Consider the following 15,480-nt stretch of genomic DNA (forward strand, 5'->3'; position numbering starts at 1 on the left):
CTACAAGCTGAAGTATAAATAGAATCCAAACAACTTCTAGAAGAAGAAAACATGGGAAGGTGGACACTATTCATAGATGGAGTATCAAACCAAAGATTAACTAGCCTAGGGATCATACTAAAATCACCACAGAGGGACATCCTACCCCAAGCAATCAGCTGTGAGTTCAATGCAACCAAAAATGAAGTAGAATACAAGGCACTAATAATAGGATTTCAGTTAGCCAAGGATCTTCAAATAAAGGATCTTCAGGTATTTGTTGATTCTTTATTATTGGCTAACCATTTTAATGAATCCTATGTAGTAAAGGAGAAAGACTAGCACTATATCTCCAGATCCTAAAAAATTTAGCCTCAGAATTCGAAGCATTCAGCCTAAACCAAGTTCCTAGAGAAGACAATGTTAAAGCAGATGCTTTATCCATTCTAGGATGTTCTCTTAGGATCCCGCTAGAAACCAGGATCCCGATAATCCACGTGTTGATCCTAGCGATCGAGGATCCTGCCAAAAGATCGAAGGATCCCAATGATAACGAAGAAAATACCAACACCGGTACAATCGAAGACCTCGATCCTGAACTTCCTTATCAGGATCCTAACATCAAGGATCCTTCCCGAACCTCAAGATCCAAGATGCAACCTATTATGGAATACCTCCAGAATGGCATGATCCCAAAAGTGGAAAAAAGCGATAGAGCATTCAGAACAAGGGTCTCAAGGTTTGTAGTAATCCAAGGTAAATTATATAAAAAATCTATGACAGGTCCATACCTTAGATGCTTAGAAGATCATGAAGCTGCAAAAGTTCTAAAGGATATACATGAAGGAGACTGCGACAATCATACTGGGGGAAAAATCTTATGCTTCAAAGTGTTAAGAACATGATACTACTAGCCAACCATGAAGAAAGATTCCTTCATACATGCTAAAAAACATGATGCTTGTTAAACTTCGAGGGGTCATAACTTCTTCGTTATAAGTCGGATTTCAACGTTCTTTATATGTACGAAATCCTTGTGACATATACTAAAACTTTGGTTAAGATTATTTATGCGAAATAATCTTCTATCAAAAAGTCATTTTAACGCTCGTTTTCTCTAAAATGACTAGCCCGAATATGCGGGCGTTACATACGGCAACCGGTAGTGAGAGTGGAAGTTCCTAAAATGAGCTGTAGTATGTGAGATTGAAGGTTCTTTGGTTATTCTATGGATTAGAGTGCTTCTGGACGAATGCTATTTGCTTTGTGCTTGGTGGAACTCTTAAGTGATGTGAGTTAGCTATTAAGTGAATATATTAAGTCACATGTGACAAAGGTTGAATAATTTCAGAGTGATGGATTTAACCCTGTTACACAGCTCTCGTTTGAGTCTAACCATTGTAAGGATGAGTCTTTTACTCGAAGGATTATCTGAGATTTGTTGCATGTGATTGTATTAATGAGCTAGTTAATTGACATTATGGGGAGTTCTTCAGTAGCTGATGGCAGGGTGAGGTCAAAAACCTTAGAAAGCCTAGGAAATGCTTTAGTGGGTTTTGTTGTGCTCTTTAGCCAATGCTTGGAGTATCAGTTAAGAAAGTGACTTAGAGGATTCGAGATGATTCTCGAGGAAAGCATGGATAGGTGTGGAAGGTGGTATTGGGCCCGTACTAATGAAAACACACGATCCATACTCAAATAGGGGAGAGCCTTGGAGAATCTAGGAAGATTGTGGGATGAGGATTCTTAAATATGTTTTGATCATTTATATGGCTGTTCTTTAGATTGGTGATGAATAATCGGGAAAGAGGTTCTGGTTCGGTTTCAGGCTCAAGTGTAGGTGTTGGGTCGATCGATGAGTACATGTGGGAGTTCATCTCATCAGAGGTTACCCGTGGTATTTTAGAATTGGACTCCTGTCATCTTTGGTTCGGTTAAGGATGGGATTTTGGAGCTTTTGGTTGGTCGTCTTGGGGCTTTTCAGACTGAGATTGTAGTGGGCAGTTGGGGGCTCATATGGAGCCCAAAGTTGGTGGAACCCTAGAATCCTTCAGGAAGGAGGATCCTATTGCTAGTTCTTGTTATATAGGATCGAAGGTGGGTTATGCACCATGTTTTCAAGGGAATCGATCCCATGATTGGATTGGCATAGAGGTTTCACGAGCTTTACGCGAAGAGTTACCCGACATCATTGGGCGTGTAACTGATAGATTGGTCGACAGGTTCGAGGATTTGACCCTATTGCATAGCTATCATTTGAGTCTAACCGTTGTAGGGACGAATCTTTTACTCGAAGGATTATCTAAGCTTTGTTGCATGTGATTGTATTCATGAGGTGGGTAACTGACATTATAGGGAGTTCTTCAGCAGCTGATGGTAGGGTGAGGTTGGAAACCTAGGAAAGCCTAGGAAGTGCTTCGATGGGTTTAGTTGTGCTATTTAGCAAGCATTATAGTATTGGTTGAGAAAGTGACTTAGAGGATTCAGGATGATTCTCGAGGAAAGTATGGGTAGGTGTGGATTGTAGTATTGGGCTCGTACTACTGAAAGAACAAGATCCATACTCGAATCGGGGAGAATCTTGGAGAGTCTAGGAAGCCTGTGGGATGAGGATTATTAGATATGTTCTGATCATTTATATGGTTTTTCTTCAAAATGGTGATGAACACTTGGGATGGAGGTTCGGGTTCGGATTCAGGCTCAGGTGCAGGTGTTGGGCTGATCGATGAGCACATGCGGGAATTCATCTTATCAGAGATTACCCGCGGTATTTTGGAATAGACTCCTATAATCTTTGGTTAGGTTAAGGAGGGGATTGTGGAGCTCTTGGATGGTTGTCTCGGGGCTTTTCAGACCGATATTGTAGCAGGGAAGTCGGGGGCTTATCTAGAGCCCAAAGCTTATGAAACCCTAGAACCCTTCAAAAAGGAGGATCTTATTGCTAGTTATTGTCATATAGGATCAGAGGTGGGTTATGCACCATGTTTTCAGGCGGATCGATCCCATGATTGGATTTCCGCAGAGGTTTCGCAAGCCTTACGCAAGCAGTTACCCGACATCATTGGGTGTGTCACTAATAGATTGGTCGCCAAGCTCGGGGGTCGGACCTTGGCTGTTCAGACAGTTGATGGGATGGTATGGGTAACCCAGGAGTAGGAGATTAGTTTGGATAGGCAACTGGGGAAGAGGAAGCGAACTCATGGTCCGAATTGGAGATTTGAGCAGTTGGACGTTGCCATGGCTAGTGTTTGAGACCCGAGGGGCCATGTTGTTTATACGAAGGATGAAGGGGAACATGAGCATCTGTGTGGCAAGTCTAAGTGCGGTAGGTGCAGACGAAAGGGCCACCTCCGCCAAGAATGTACTCTGGAGGTAGAATTGTGTCATCGTTGTCGTCAGCCTGGTTATGGTTAAGATTTGCTGATTCAGAGCAAGGGTGATGGTCTTTGTCTCCAACATAAAGGACTTAAGGATTTGGTGCGGTATCATGGGAAGTGATTGGGGTTACTGGAATTGCTAAGATTTTGGGGAATGTTCACCTGAATTTCAATAGTTGGGTGATCATCGAGATTGGCTAGAAATAAAATTCTAGTATTGTAAGCGCAAGTCAACGTTGGTTCATGTTATACGAAGGTAAGATGGGCCGGGAATCTATCAAAATTTATGGGATGGGAGAGCTTCGATGAATCTAAGTAGGGGATAATCGTTCAAAATTCTAGGAGATGGATCGAGGGTGGAACTATGGTAAGTTTTACATCCCAGTTAGGAGGAGAGATGACTCAAGTGGCTGTCTGGATTGAAGTTGTGTAAGTTGGGAGTTCAGGAAACTTGCAGCAGTTAGTTGGCGTCTTCTTTGTGATGTATAACAGGCTAGTGGATGGATCTAAGTTGAGGGTTGTGTTAGAGCCTCGCTGCCTGTTCTTGTTTGATGAAGGCTTTGGGGTTCGAAGCATGAACCAAACACCTAATTGGAATTCATTCGGATGCGGGTTCGACTCACGATGATTGGGGTTGAGATAGTATAAGTGTGGAGGCTGGTTTGATGTGTTGTAAGACTGTGGTATGGCCATATTATTCACTGGATTGGCAGATAGGATAAAAGTGTTGTAAGACTGCGGTGGGATCATAACATTCACCAATTTGAGGTAGTATATTGTTGAGGTGGTCATGAGTATAAAGGAGGATCACTTCGTGCCTTGGGTAGGACGAACAAGGTTGTAGGAGAAAATTTCTCTGTCTTAGGAGGAGGACCATTGGGGTCCGAAGCGAGGTTGGGCCTGTGTAGCTCTAGTAGTAGTGGGACCCATGGCCGAGGCCTGTGTGATTATGTCAATGCAGGTGAGACCTGGTAGAGACCTTTTGGGTCGAATTATTGAATCAAGGTTTTTGTAAGAATATTTATATGGTCAGTGAGTGGTACAGAGTGATGCATAAGCTAGGGTAGCCTTGTTAATTGGACTCTTAGGAATATGGTGGCTGGACCAGGTGTTAGACTGGCAGTCTTAGCGGTGGTTGGGGATCTATATATCAAGATTTAGTAGAGGGTTTCCGTGAATCAAAAAATTTCGGATGAAATGTAAGTGTAAATCCTTGGATCTCCGGTTACGAATTATGTACCGAGTTGGCTTTTGGTGGGAACTCGATTGGGAATCACAAGTGCATATGTGTAAGGTCTTTATTTTTAGTAAGATATGAATTAAGGAATCTCTATGACAAGGGCATTAACTGAAGCGTTGAGGTAAAAAAGGATGTTTTCTGTTTTGGTGGTAGAAAAGCCTTTGTTATAATGTTTTGGAATGATTCTACCTATGTGTAGGTCGGGCAAGTTATGGGACTTCAGTATTATAGTAGAAGCATATCGGTTCAGCAAATAGGGAACTGATGACTTGTCCAACACTAGAAGGCTTAACTCCCATATTGGCTCTCGTTGTTTATTGTGTTCATAGAATCATTAACATCAGGATGAGCCCTTCTTGGAGGAACATCTAATACCTTTCGTCAAGGAAAAGTTTCTGACATCAACAAATGGTCTGTGATTCTGTTTTCTAGTGGAAGCCCCATGTTATCAGAAGTTGAGTAGTCAATTTGGAAGACAAGTGGAATGGAAATAGCAGTGGTTCAGTACGGGCGGTATGTCGGGCAGTCAGACCAATTTGAGATTTCAGAATTCGAGAAGAGTATAAGTGGTTATTTTGTAGGGGATTAATTTAGGTTGAGAAAAGATTCATTCATCATCAGGTTTGAAGAGCCCTGTTAAGGTTTGTTTCGGTTGCCTGTGGGAAGGCTGTTGTATGCTCGGGGTTGTGGTTGTGTTGCTTAGGTTGTCTGGCCTGCCTGGGATGGTAATGAATGATTTTGAGGACGAAATCTAATTGAAGTGGAGAAGAGTTGTAACACTTGATTCATTGTAATTTTCAGTTTAGACCCTTGGGGTGTAATGTTTTGCGGAATTGGTCCATGGGGGTCAGAATTGTCAACTTCAGGAAAGATGGAGTACGCTCAACGTACTCCTTGTATGCTGGGCGTACTAGCAGATGGTGGTCTTGGAGCTCATGCACGTATGCTGGGAGTATGTGGAGTACGCTTAGCGTATGTGAGCAAGTTGGAACCCCTAATTTTAGGGCTTGTACCCTATATAAACAATAAGATAACCTCTTTTGGCCTTGTTTAACTAGCCTCCATACCTTTGAAAAACCTAGTTCGTCCCTTGCCTTTATATGGTGCTTTTGAGTTATTGTTTTTATCATTGGTGGGTATCATGCATCTTGAAGTGGAAGAAGAAGAAGAAGAAGCTTGAAGATTCATTCTTTGGAGGAGAGCCTTGAGAACCAACTTTAGCACCTTCGTTTTGTGGATTTTGAGGTATAAAGTTCAAAGCTTGTCATCTCATTTCATAAATCCATTCATTGGCTTGCTTTTGGCTATTTGGTTGGTTTTTGTGAGCTAAGGATGTTTATGGAGATTATCCTTGTAGATCTTGGAATATTAAGGGTTTCTTAAGCATAAAGGTGCAAACTTTATGGTGGGTTTGGTCTCATGCATGTGTTAAGTCATGTATTAATCTCTTTTGAACTCTAGAGCCCCATTAAGCCATTAATGCACATAAAGTTGGCAAATTTACGTGATAAACTAGCTTAAGGAAGTCATATATGAGTTTGGGTTGAAGTCTTAATCGATTAAGAGTTGAATGTTGGAAGTGGGCCAAATAGGTAGAGTACTTTGGGCGTACAAGCAGGTACGCTACACGTACAATCCCTTAAGGGAGTACATTAAGCGTACGAGCTGAGTACGCCCCGCATGCTCAACATATTGGGATTTAGACTTTTGGGCTCTCAGTTTTGGGACATGTTGGAATATAGTTGTCTTGGGCTTTGTTGGGCTATCAAAATTCTACTGTTGGGCTGTTGATATTTTATTGGACTCTCATGGATGAAGGCCCATGAAAGGGATTGGGCCTAATTTGGAAAATTGTGCCATATTTGGGCTTTATGTGATTGTTTTGGAAATTAGGCTTCTTGGACAACTGGATTGGGCCAAGTTAGGTAGAGAGTAAATAAGTCTTTACTCTAATTTGGACTATTAGTGTGATTCGGGATCCAATTATTAATTAGATGTTATTTTGTGGTTGATAGCGCGGGGATTTTAGTGGGCCAACAACCAAAGATTTATCTGTGGGATTCAGCAGTGTGAGGTGAGTTTCCTCACCATGTTTAGCGGGTCTAAGGCACTAATGTCGGCCCATTGTTTGTTATGTGGAATGATAGTTGTCTTTGTAATGCTTGCATGAAATACCAGGATCTAGCCCCTGACAATTTTATGAAAGACCAGGATGTGGCCCCTGACATTTGTATGGAAGACCGGGATTTGGCCCTCAACATTGCCAAGGAAGACCACGATTTGGCCCATGGAAGGAAATGATTGAATGACTATGATTTGGCTCATAACATTCACTTTCTCATGTATGGTATGTGGTATTTTGGGGAACTCACTAAACTTTGTGCTTATGGTTTTTATGGTTATGGTTTCACATACTTCCGATTTGAAAGGGAAGGGCCCGACTTGATCGCATCGCATCCACCCATGTTTCTGCATTATGATGATTTTGGGATTGTACTCTGATAACTGTTTTCTTATAAAAGTATTTTCTAATATTTGGATAAGCAGATATTGGATGTTGACTTAAAGATAATTAATGTTTTGGTTGAATTAAAAATGAAAATTTTATCTCCGAATTTTGGGTCGTTACAAAAACCTCTCTTATAGAACATCAACACATTATTTCATTGCTCAAAGAAACCGTTTGTCGCACTCGATGACGAATGACATACCAAGCCACCAAGCATTATATGGAAAACAACTGGAGATCAAAGAATTAGTTTACTTATGCCTATGTGTGTATTTCCAAACATTAGTTTAGAAATGCATTTTTTAAAGGGTAAGTAGGCAATTCTTGAGGCCCTTTATGATACTAAAAAAATTGTATAAGTTGCTTATCGAGTTATCGCTTAGACTTACCATTTAGTTCCTCAATTCATCATGTGTTCCATATTTTGCTTCTACGATCCTGCAAAAGAACCACTTCATGCTCTACCCAACCCATACAAGACAATTATATATATATATATATATATATATATATATATATATATATATATATATATATATGTAAAAAATACATTAGTGACCGAAAAGCATCCTTTATCGCCGTTGTAACCCATATATGAGCACTAACGAAGAACATATCCTTGTCAAATGGAAAGACAATTATATTAAAAGTGTTCCATATCCCCCCCCCCCTTATAGAATGATCGATTAACCCATTATAAGGTGAAAGCAATGCCTTAATCATGGCTACAAACTAGGAAGACACAATATATACTATAAATACAACGTCTAATAGTTCCCCCCAGGCTGAGCGATAGGAGAGCAGACGTTCAAAATGATATGAAAATTCTGAAACAGTTGGCGAGGGAGCCTTTGGTGAAGATATCAGCATATTGATGTATCCAAGGTTGCTACTGCCCATAAGTGGCTGGCATATGATGTATCTAAGGCTGCCTTATCCAGTTTGTCCTGTAGACCGTTGTCTTGGCCCGTGACCACGACCCCTACCCCCACGCCATTGATTTCCATGAACTCTACCACGGGTGTGTTTTTGTTCATATTTCTAAGAATAATAGGGTCAATTCTGATCATTATGAGCAATTGGATTGGGTGTCGAGTATGTATGTTGGGGAGTTAACATTGTCGATTGGCTTTCTTTTATACAGACTGCCTATTTATGCTGTTCTAACTGGAGCATGTTTCTTGCTACATCCCATGTAGATGATGATTGATTGATAAATGTAGCCACAACCTCATATTTTGAAGGGAATCCTCAAACCATCTACAAAACAAGACGTTAGAAACCGTCCGGGTTGTCTACATCCCCAAGTTGCTCAACGAATATCCTTAAGTTTTTGGCAATGATCATCAATGGAATAGCACTTTGCAAGAGTAAGATCAATGAATTAATGGTCAAGAGATGTTACCTGTGATCATTTGTTGCTTAAAAAATATATTATTGACCTTGTTCCATGTTGCCTTTGTAGTGGTGTCGTTTTCCAGGATTTGTACCATGATTTCATCCGACCTAGGGTTATAGATCCACTATAAAACTGGAGCATCAATCTCATTCCATTCATCATAGTTGGCATCGTTTTTATTGGGTGAAGGGGTGTCGTCAATACGGTTCATAACCTTGTAGGAAGTTGCATGTAACTTAAACAACTTAACCCATATTGAGTATGTTATTTTGCTTCCATCCAAGATTCTGATTTTGTTGTTGATGTTGGAAACGAAATACGCAGGATGAAGATATTGGCTTTTAGCAATACCTTCTTTGTTACTGTTGACACCCATGATGATCGTGATTAGAGATGAATAGAAGGTAGAGAAGAAACAAAATCAGAGTCGACGGAGATCAGAGGCGACTAAGGTTGAAAGCCATGTTTTGATACCCTAAAAGTGTTCTATATCCCCCCCCCCCCCCCCCCCCCCCCATCGTTTTTATTGGGTGAAGGGGTGTCGTCAATATGGTTCATAACCTTGTAGGCAGTTGCATGTAACTCAAACAACTTAACCCACATTGAGTATGTTATTTTGCTTCCATCCAAGATTCCGATTTTGTTGTTGATGTTGGAAACGAAATACGCATGATGAAGAGATTGGCTTTTAGCAATACCTTCTTTGTTACTGTTGTCACCCATGATGATCGTGATCAGAGATGAATAGAAGGTAGAGAAGAAACAAATCAGAGTCGACGGAGATCAGAAGCGACTAAGGTTGAATGCCATGTTCTAATACCCTAAAAGTGTTCTATATCCCCCCCCCCCCCCCCCCCCCCCCCCCGGGTAGGGTACAATGATCGACAACCCCATTATAAGGATTAGGAGACAAATTAGAAAGATACAATATATACTATAAATACAACGTCTAACCTATAGTTATCTCGAGGAGAAACTCCATCTTGAAGAGGAGAGCATTGATATGATACAGTTCCATGAGCCTAACCTTTAGTTATCTCCACAACGCAAGACCCATAAGAATTAGACGTCGCCTATTACGTAACACCAATAGGCCTCATCGGTTCCTTTCCAAAGACCAAGTCACCACCATGTATACGTTCATACACATAAAGAGAAAGGAGAATTCACTGCAGAAATTTGGGGATTAATCCAGCAACTACCATTCACTATCATTATAGAAATTCTTGTTTGGTTGATTAGTTCTCCTATGTAGTTTTATTTGACTTGAGGAATAAAAATTATCAAAAAATTGCTCCAATCTACGTCTCGAAATTGACCATCTCGAAAAGAGTCGCTATCATATAAAAGTTATACATATATCATCTATATACATTAACAAATATAGGTACACGTAATTTGACAAATAATAATAATAAATAATAATAAGATCATACATCAAGTCGCGGTTTAATTCCTTTTTATTGAATGTAGTCATATTTTAAGCAAAAGAATTATCATCATAAAAAAGTGATACTCAATTATTCATCAGTGTTCATATTATGGAACTTTTATCATTAAAAAACTTCTACTTTTTAAAGATTGACATCATAAAATGATTTTAAGGTTTTAAACAAACGCGTCCATAAAAAGTTACATTTGGAAATGTATTAGTCAACAAAATAAACAAATAGTCATAAGAAGTTAGTCCACCGCCGCCATTGCACCTTGCTCGCTCCTCGCAACCACCTCAAACCCTTCGGGCAACTTCACACCTTGTTCCCTGGTTGTTGAATTTCTGATTCACTTTTTAAGAAGAAGAGAAATGATTTGGAAACAACGGCCAGTGGTGGTGTCCAATGGTGGTTCGGCCTATACAGGATCGCCGGAGAAGAGGGTAGGAGATGTAAATGGAAATATTTTCAGCTTTTAAAATGTTAATTTAAATTTTAAAATGGAAATAAAATTAATAAAAAAAATAAAACTAAATAAACGGTAATTTTAGATCAATTATTAAATTAAATTAAATTATAGGAACCAAACAGACAATGTTTACCATATGGACCAAAACATATATAGTTTGATAGTTGTTGTTATCATTCTAAGTTTGACAAACCACAACGATAAAACTTTTAATTGTCTTCTAATTAAAATTGAAGTGTATGGCAATAGATGGATCATTGATTGACTTATGTATTAATCTGTTTAGGTTGGCCAGATGACTTATGTAATATTAAAAATTAAATATCATATTAATTAAAACTTAAGATTTCAAAATCACATAAACATAACAAAAAATTACTATCACTTTGTACTAGGGGTGTCGAACGGGTAAAATTTTCGAGTTTCGAATAAAACGGGTATTTCCTTAGAAAAAAATATACCCGATACCCTACCTATATTGTAATTCGGGTTTTCAGGTTTTCGGGTTTGAGGTCGGGTCGGGTAATTATCGGGTATACCCGAAAATTTCTTAAGTTTCACTTTTTTTTTTTTTTTTTTTTTTTTTTTTTTTTTTTTTTTTTTAATTAAAGAGTTTCAAATGTGCTTGAAGAATTCATGGTGTATTAATATAGATTAAAATAGTTCATCATTTTATAACAAAAATACTTCTTATCGATGTTTGGTTTTATTTTTGTTTACCATGTATATTATGTTTATAAATTTGATATTTCAAATAGTAAAACTTAATGAACCAAAATGAAGATGATAATAAGTCAAAAACTGAAAGTTAAGAAGGTCAAATGTGGTGATGCCGTGATGCTAAATAACGAATGATGTTACCAAACAATAAAAGTCTAAACACAACCCAACTAAACAATAAAAGTCTAAACATAATAAAAAATTAAAATTATAAGTCATAACCAATTCAAAACATAACCAAGTTTCAAATCACATTCAAATGATTCTTAATTTCACAAAAATATTCATCAATCTTGCATCTTCACATTGTCACGTTCATTTCCATATTCAATCCGAGCTCTAATTAGATGTACCAACTTCTCCAAATCCTATACAAATAGTATAAGCATTAAAAGGACAAAACATAACATGTCAAAATATTAAAAAATATTAAAGATAAACAACTACCTTTATCAATTTCTTGTAGGTTTTCCCAATCTTGTTCAAAATCGATGTTGTCACTTATACCATCCCGAAGCCAATCTTGGGTACAAATTATACTTTCAACAATCTTAGGAGTCAAAGAACTCCTATACGGATCCAAAACCCTCCCGCTAGTGCTAAAAAAAGATTTCGAAGCCACAGTCGAGACAGGAATGACAAACAAATCTTTAGCCATCAATGATAGAATCGGGAATCTTGGACTATTCATTTTCTTCAACACTTTCTTTCAAATACTTTTCTAAAATGTTAAACATTGATGAATCTTCTTCAACACTTTCTTTCAAATACTTTTCTAACTCGCCAATTGATTCAAGTATGTTTGTTTTCATCTTTTCTCTTAGTTTATTTCTCAATGGTGGTTTTGGTGTCGTAGCATCTGGATTTTGGCGTTTCCCTAAAATCGACGATGAATTACTAGACCTGGTAGTACTAGAAGTAGTACTTGGAGAATGAATTCTAATGTAATCATTATATAATTCATACATAGAATCCATAATATAAGTATTTATTTTTCTCCTCCATCTTTACTTTTCCATAACGATCATAGAGTAGTATAACCAAATACTTTATTTTGTTCCTCGGGTCAAGAATCAAAGCAAAGTAGAGCAATAAATTCATTTTTTCTACTTCGCCAAAATACTTATCAAACTTTACTCTCATTGCCAATGCAATATCACAAAGGCTAGCATCAGAAATAGCATCATCCAAGAGTGTACGAATGGAATAAATATCTTCAATGCACGTGTTTGATGTCACGTATAGTGTCTCAGAAATCCTTTCAGTAACATCACAAAATGGTTTTAAAAACTGACACAAATGCCTAACATGTTGCCAATCGCTCGGTGAAGGAATCGATAAACCCGCCTTTTCAATGTCGGAACGAAACTCATATTCCTCTAGATCGTATCTCTCAAAAGTTTTTTCATAAGTTTGGGCAATATTCAACATACGATAAGTAGAGTTCCATCTAGTTGGAACATCTCTTACCAAGTGTTTCGTTGTACCCGGATTAACAAGCTTGGCAACGGTGCCGGCATGAAATTAAAGAAATTAAACAATAGCAATTGCAATCATGCATATATAATGAGACCAAATTAAAGAATTAAACCATAGCGGATGTAAAAATTTTAACATGTGATCAGATGGAGTCGAGGGTTGAACGTCCTAGAGGGTTTTATGTCTTTGAGGGTTTATTGATGAAGGCTTGCGTCGATCATAAAAGACACCAAGGGATTTTTTTTTAAGCGTGCATAACCTGACGTCCTGACTACCTCCGACTCATATGTAATGTATATTGGGTATTATTTAAAAAACGGATTCGGGTATTCGGTACACCCAAAAATTAATATTCATATCTTAAACCCGACCTATATTATTATCGGGTTAACCTATTACTCGAATGTTCATATCTGTTACCCGCTCTACCCGACTCATTCTACCCGAATTCGGAACGTGTCGGGTGGGTAGAACGGGTTTCGGTTTTTTTCGACAGGCCTACTTTGTATAACTGTTGTCCAAAGCCTCTTTGTGGTTCCTCGTGGACAACATATAGACATAGTTGAGTAATGAGTAGTATAAACGTGTTTCACAAAATCAATGTGAATTTGTGATGCGTTATCTTGGTTTTATACTTCTATTCAGTTTACCATATATTGTGGGGTAACAATTCCATAGTATACAGTGAAACATATATGTTCACACGATGAAGTTATTTTAACTGTTTTTCCGAAACAAACATAATCATCCGAGACATTTTTCAATGTCCATTCTCATGTTGTCGTGTGGTTAAGAATTTTCCAAATCTTATGATTATTGTCTAACAAAAGCTTAACAATTTGAGATAGAGTTACTATTTTCTTTTTCTCTATATTATATTATTATAACCCGAAATGATTGATTAAAATTAACGATCATCTACGTAAACATACGTAAACACACAATTATTTATATAACAATTTTTCTCATCAACTGAACTGGAGTCTGGACACGTGCAAACTTCGTGGGCCAACATCTGGCCCAATCCAATCACAACCTTCCGATTTCCGGCCCTAAACTAAAACCACGGTGGAGAAAAGCCGATTACGGGCGTCACTAGTAATCGACAAAAGGCCAAAATTCAATTATTGTTGCTTCTTCCAGGAAGGTTCACGTCATCCGTCACGTCGTCAACACCGTCGGCTTGCTTTCTCCGCCGTACCGGAGTGAATAGCTTATCATACACGTCGTCTATTCACTTAACTTCAAACTTCCGACCCCACCCACCACCACTCTTGACAATCTTGACTCAAAAAATAAATACTAATCAAAAAAGTTGACCCGTAGACTCAGCCCACGTTCACTCCTATGGTTCACTTGACCTGGCTTGACTCGCTTCCACAAAACCCAACTCGCCATTCTTTATATACTTCTCACTTCTCACCCACATAGTTTCATAAGCATATTCTTCTTCTCTTTTTGAAGCTTCAAAGTCTGCAACTTTTCTTGGATTCTCAGACAGATCCTTCGATTCCAAGACAAAAAAACGACCATGAAGGTATGTTTATCAGTTTTTTCTTTTCCAAACATCATGGATCGCTTTCGATATCCAAATTGTGATAAAATTTTGTGTGTTTCTTGAATTTATTGCAGAAAGTTGTGTTGAAATTGGACTTCTTGGATGAGAAAACCAAACAAAAGGCTATGAAAAACGTCTCCAGTCTCTCAGGTATGTTATAGTTTGTAAATCCGAAGCACACCCATGTCGTAATTCGTGATAAAGATTCAGACTTTGATATGATTTGGTGAAAATGATAACAGGGGTGGATTCGATAGCAATGGACATGAAAGACAAGAAGCTGACTGTAACAGGGGATGTAGATCCAGTGACAATTGTGTCAAAACTGAGGAAGATTTGTCATACGGAGATAGTTTCAGTTGGGCCGGCAAAGGAACCGGAGAAGAAGAAGGACGACGGCGGAGCTGCCGGCGGCGGTGACAAGAAGAAAGAAGACGAAAAAAAGAAAGCAGATGATAAGAAGAAAGAAGATGAAAAGAAGAAACATGAAGAAGCTTTGAAATTAGCTTATGCTGCTGCATATCATCAACAGCCATATCCTTATTACAATTATCAACAACAGCAGCAACAACCATATTACTATAATCATCCACCTACACCATACTATTCTAAAGTTGTTCAAGATGAAACCCCCAATTGTGTTATTTGCTAATCAAGCAATCAACACATGTTCATAATCATAATCATAATCATATCTCTTCTGCTGCTGAAATCAAGAAACCAGATCTTGGGGAGGTTGTTGATGGATTGGAGTGAGAAATTTCCAGTTTTTTTTTTAATTAATGTAAATCATTTCTTAATTATAGTTATATCGGGTTTAAGAGGGTGTCATTAAGATAAATTATCTTGCCAGATCAGGAATCTCTAAATCCAGAGTAGCCATACAATAGTGAGTTGTGCAATTATGCATTGGGAGTTGTATGTTACTCTAGATATAGTATTTTTGATTCTGTAGAAAAATATTTTATCTTTTTGGTATTGAGTTAGAGGTTAGGATCTAGTGAGGAAGGGGGTATATGTAAGTGGTGGGATTATGTTTGTTATGTAGTGATCCTGTTCTTTTAGCCATCATAATCTTTGAAAAGGAAACACAATTATTGTTTTAAAGTTTTGTAACACAATAGATTTCACAATTTTAATAAATTATGTACATATAAGCATATAGCATATATCTCTCTTTTATGTAATGGAACTCGTAGCAACATATTTCATACAAAGAAGTTATGTTATATCTTAATATCGTAATATTCTTATTGGAATTTCATGAAGTTAACATATTGCATTTAAATATTTTTAAAATGATTCAGCAAGGTTCTA

The 15,480-nt window shown here is 38.0% G+C and overlaps 1 protein-coding gene across 1 annotated transcript; it reads left to right on the top strand.

Annotated features, from left to right (window-relative positions):
• The first annotated feature begins 13,986 nt into the window (after positions 1 to 13,986).
• LOC111918033 (heavy metal-associated isoprenylated plant protein 39) lies at positions 13,987 to 15,270 on the top strand. Its single transcript, XM_023913690.3, has 3 exons — positions 13,987 to 14,142; positions 14,238 to 14,313; positions 14,406 to 15,270. Exons 1-3 carry the CDS (start codon positions 14,137 to 14,139, stop codon positions 14,813 to 14,815), a joined length of 492 nt encoding a protein of 163 aa, XP_023769458.1. The 5' UTR covers positions 13,987 to 14,136; the 3' UTR covers positions 14,816 to 15,270.
• The last annotated feature ends 210 nt before the right edge of the window (positions 15,271 to 15,480 follow it).

The sequence above is a fragment of the Lactuca sativa genome, chromosome 9, assembly GCF_002870075.4.
Source record: "Lactuca sativa cultivar Salinas chromosome 9, Lsat_Salinas_v11, whole genome shotgun sequence".
Lineage (NCBI taxonomy): Eukaryota > Viridiplantae > Streptophyta > Magnoliopsida > Asterales > Asteraceae > Lactuca > Lactuca sativa.

Bases quoted from the DNA above. Each gene is read 5' to 3' on its own strand.
- LOC111918033 (XM_023913690.3), top strand. The intron at 14,314-14,405 runs GTATGTTATAGT...AAATGATAACAG, and splicing joins AAACGTCTCCAGTCTCTCAG to GGGTGGATTCGATAGCAATG.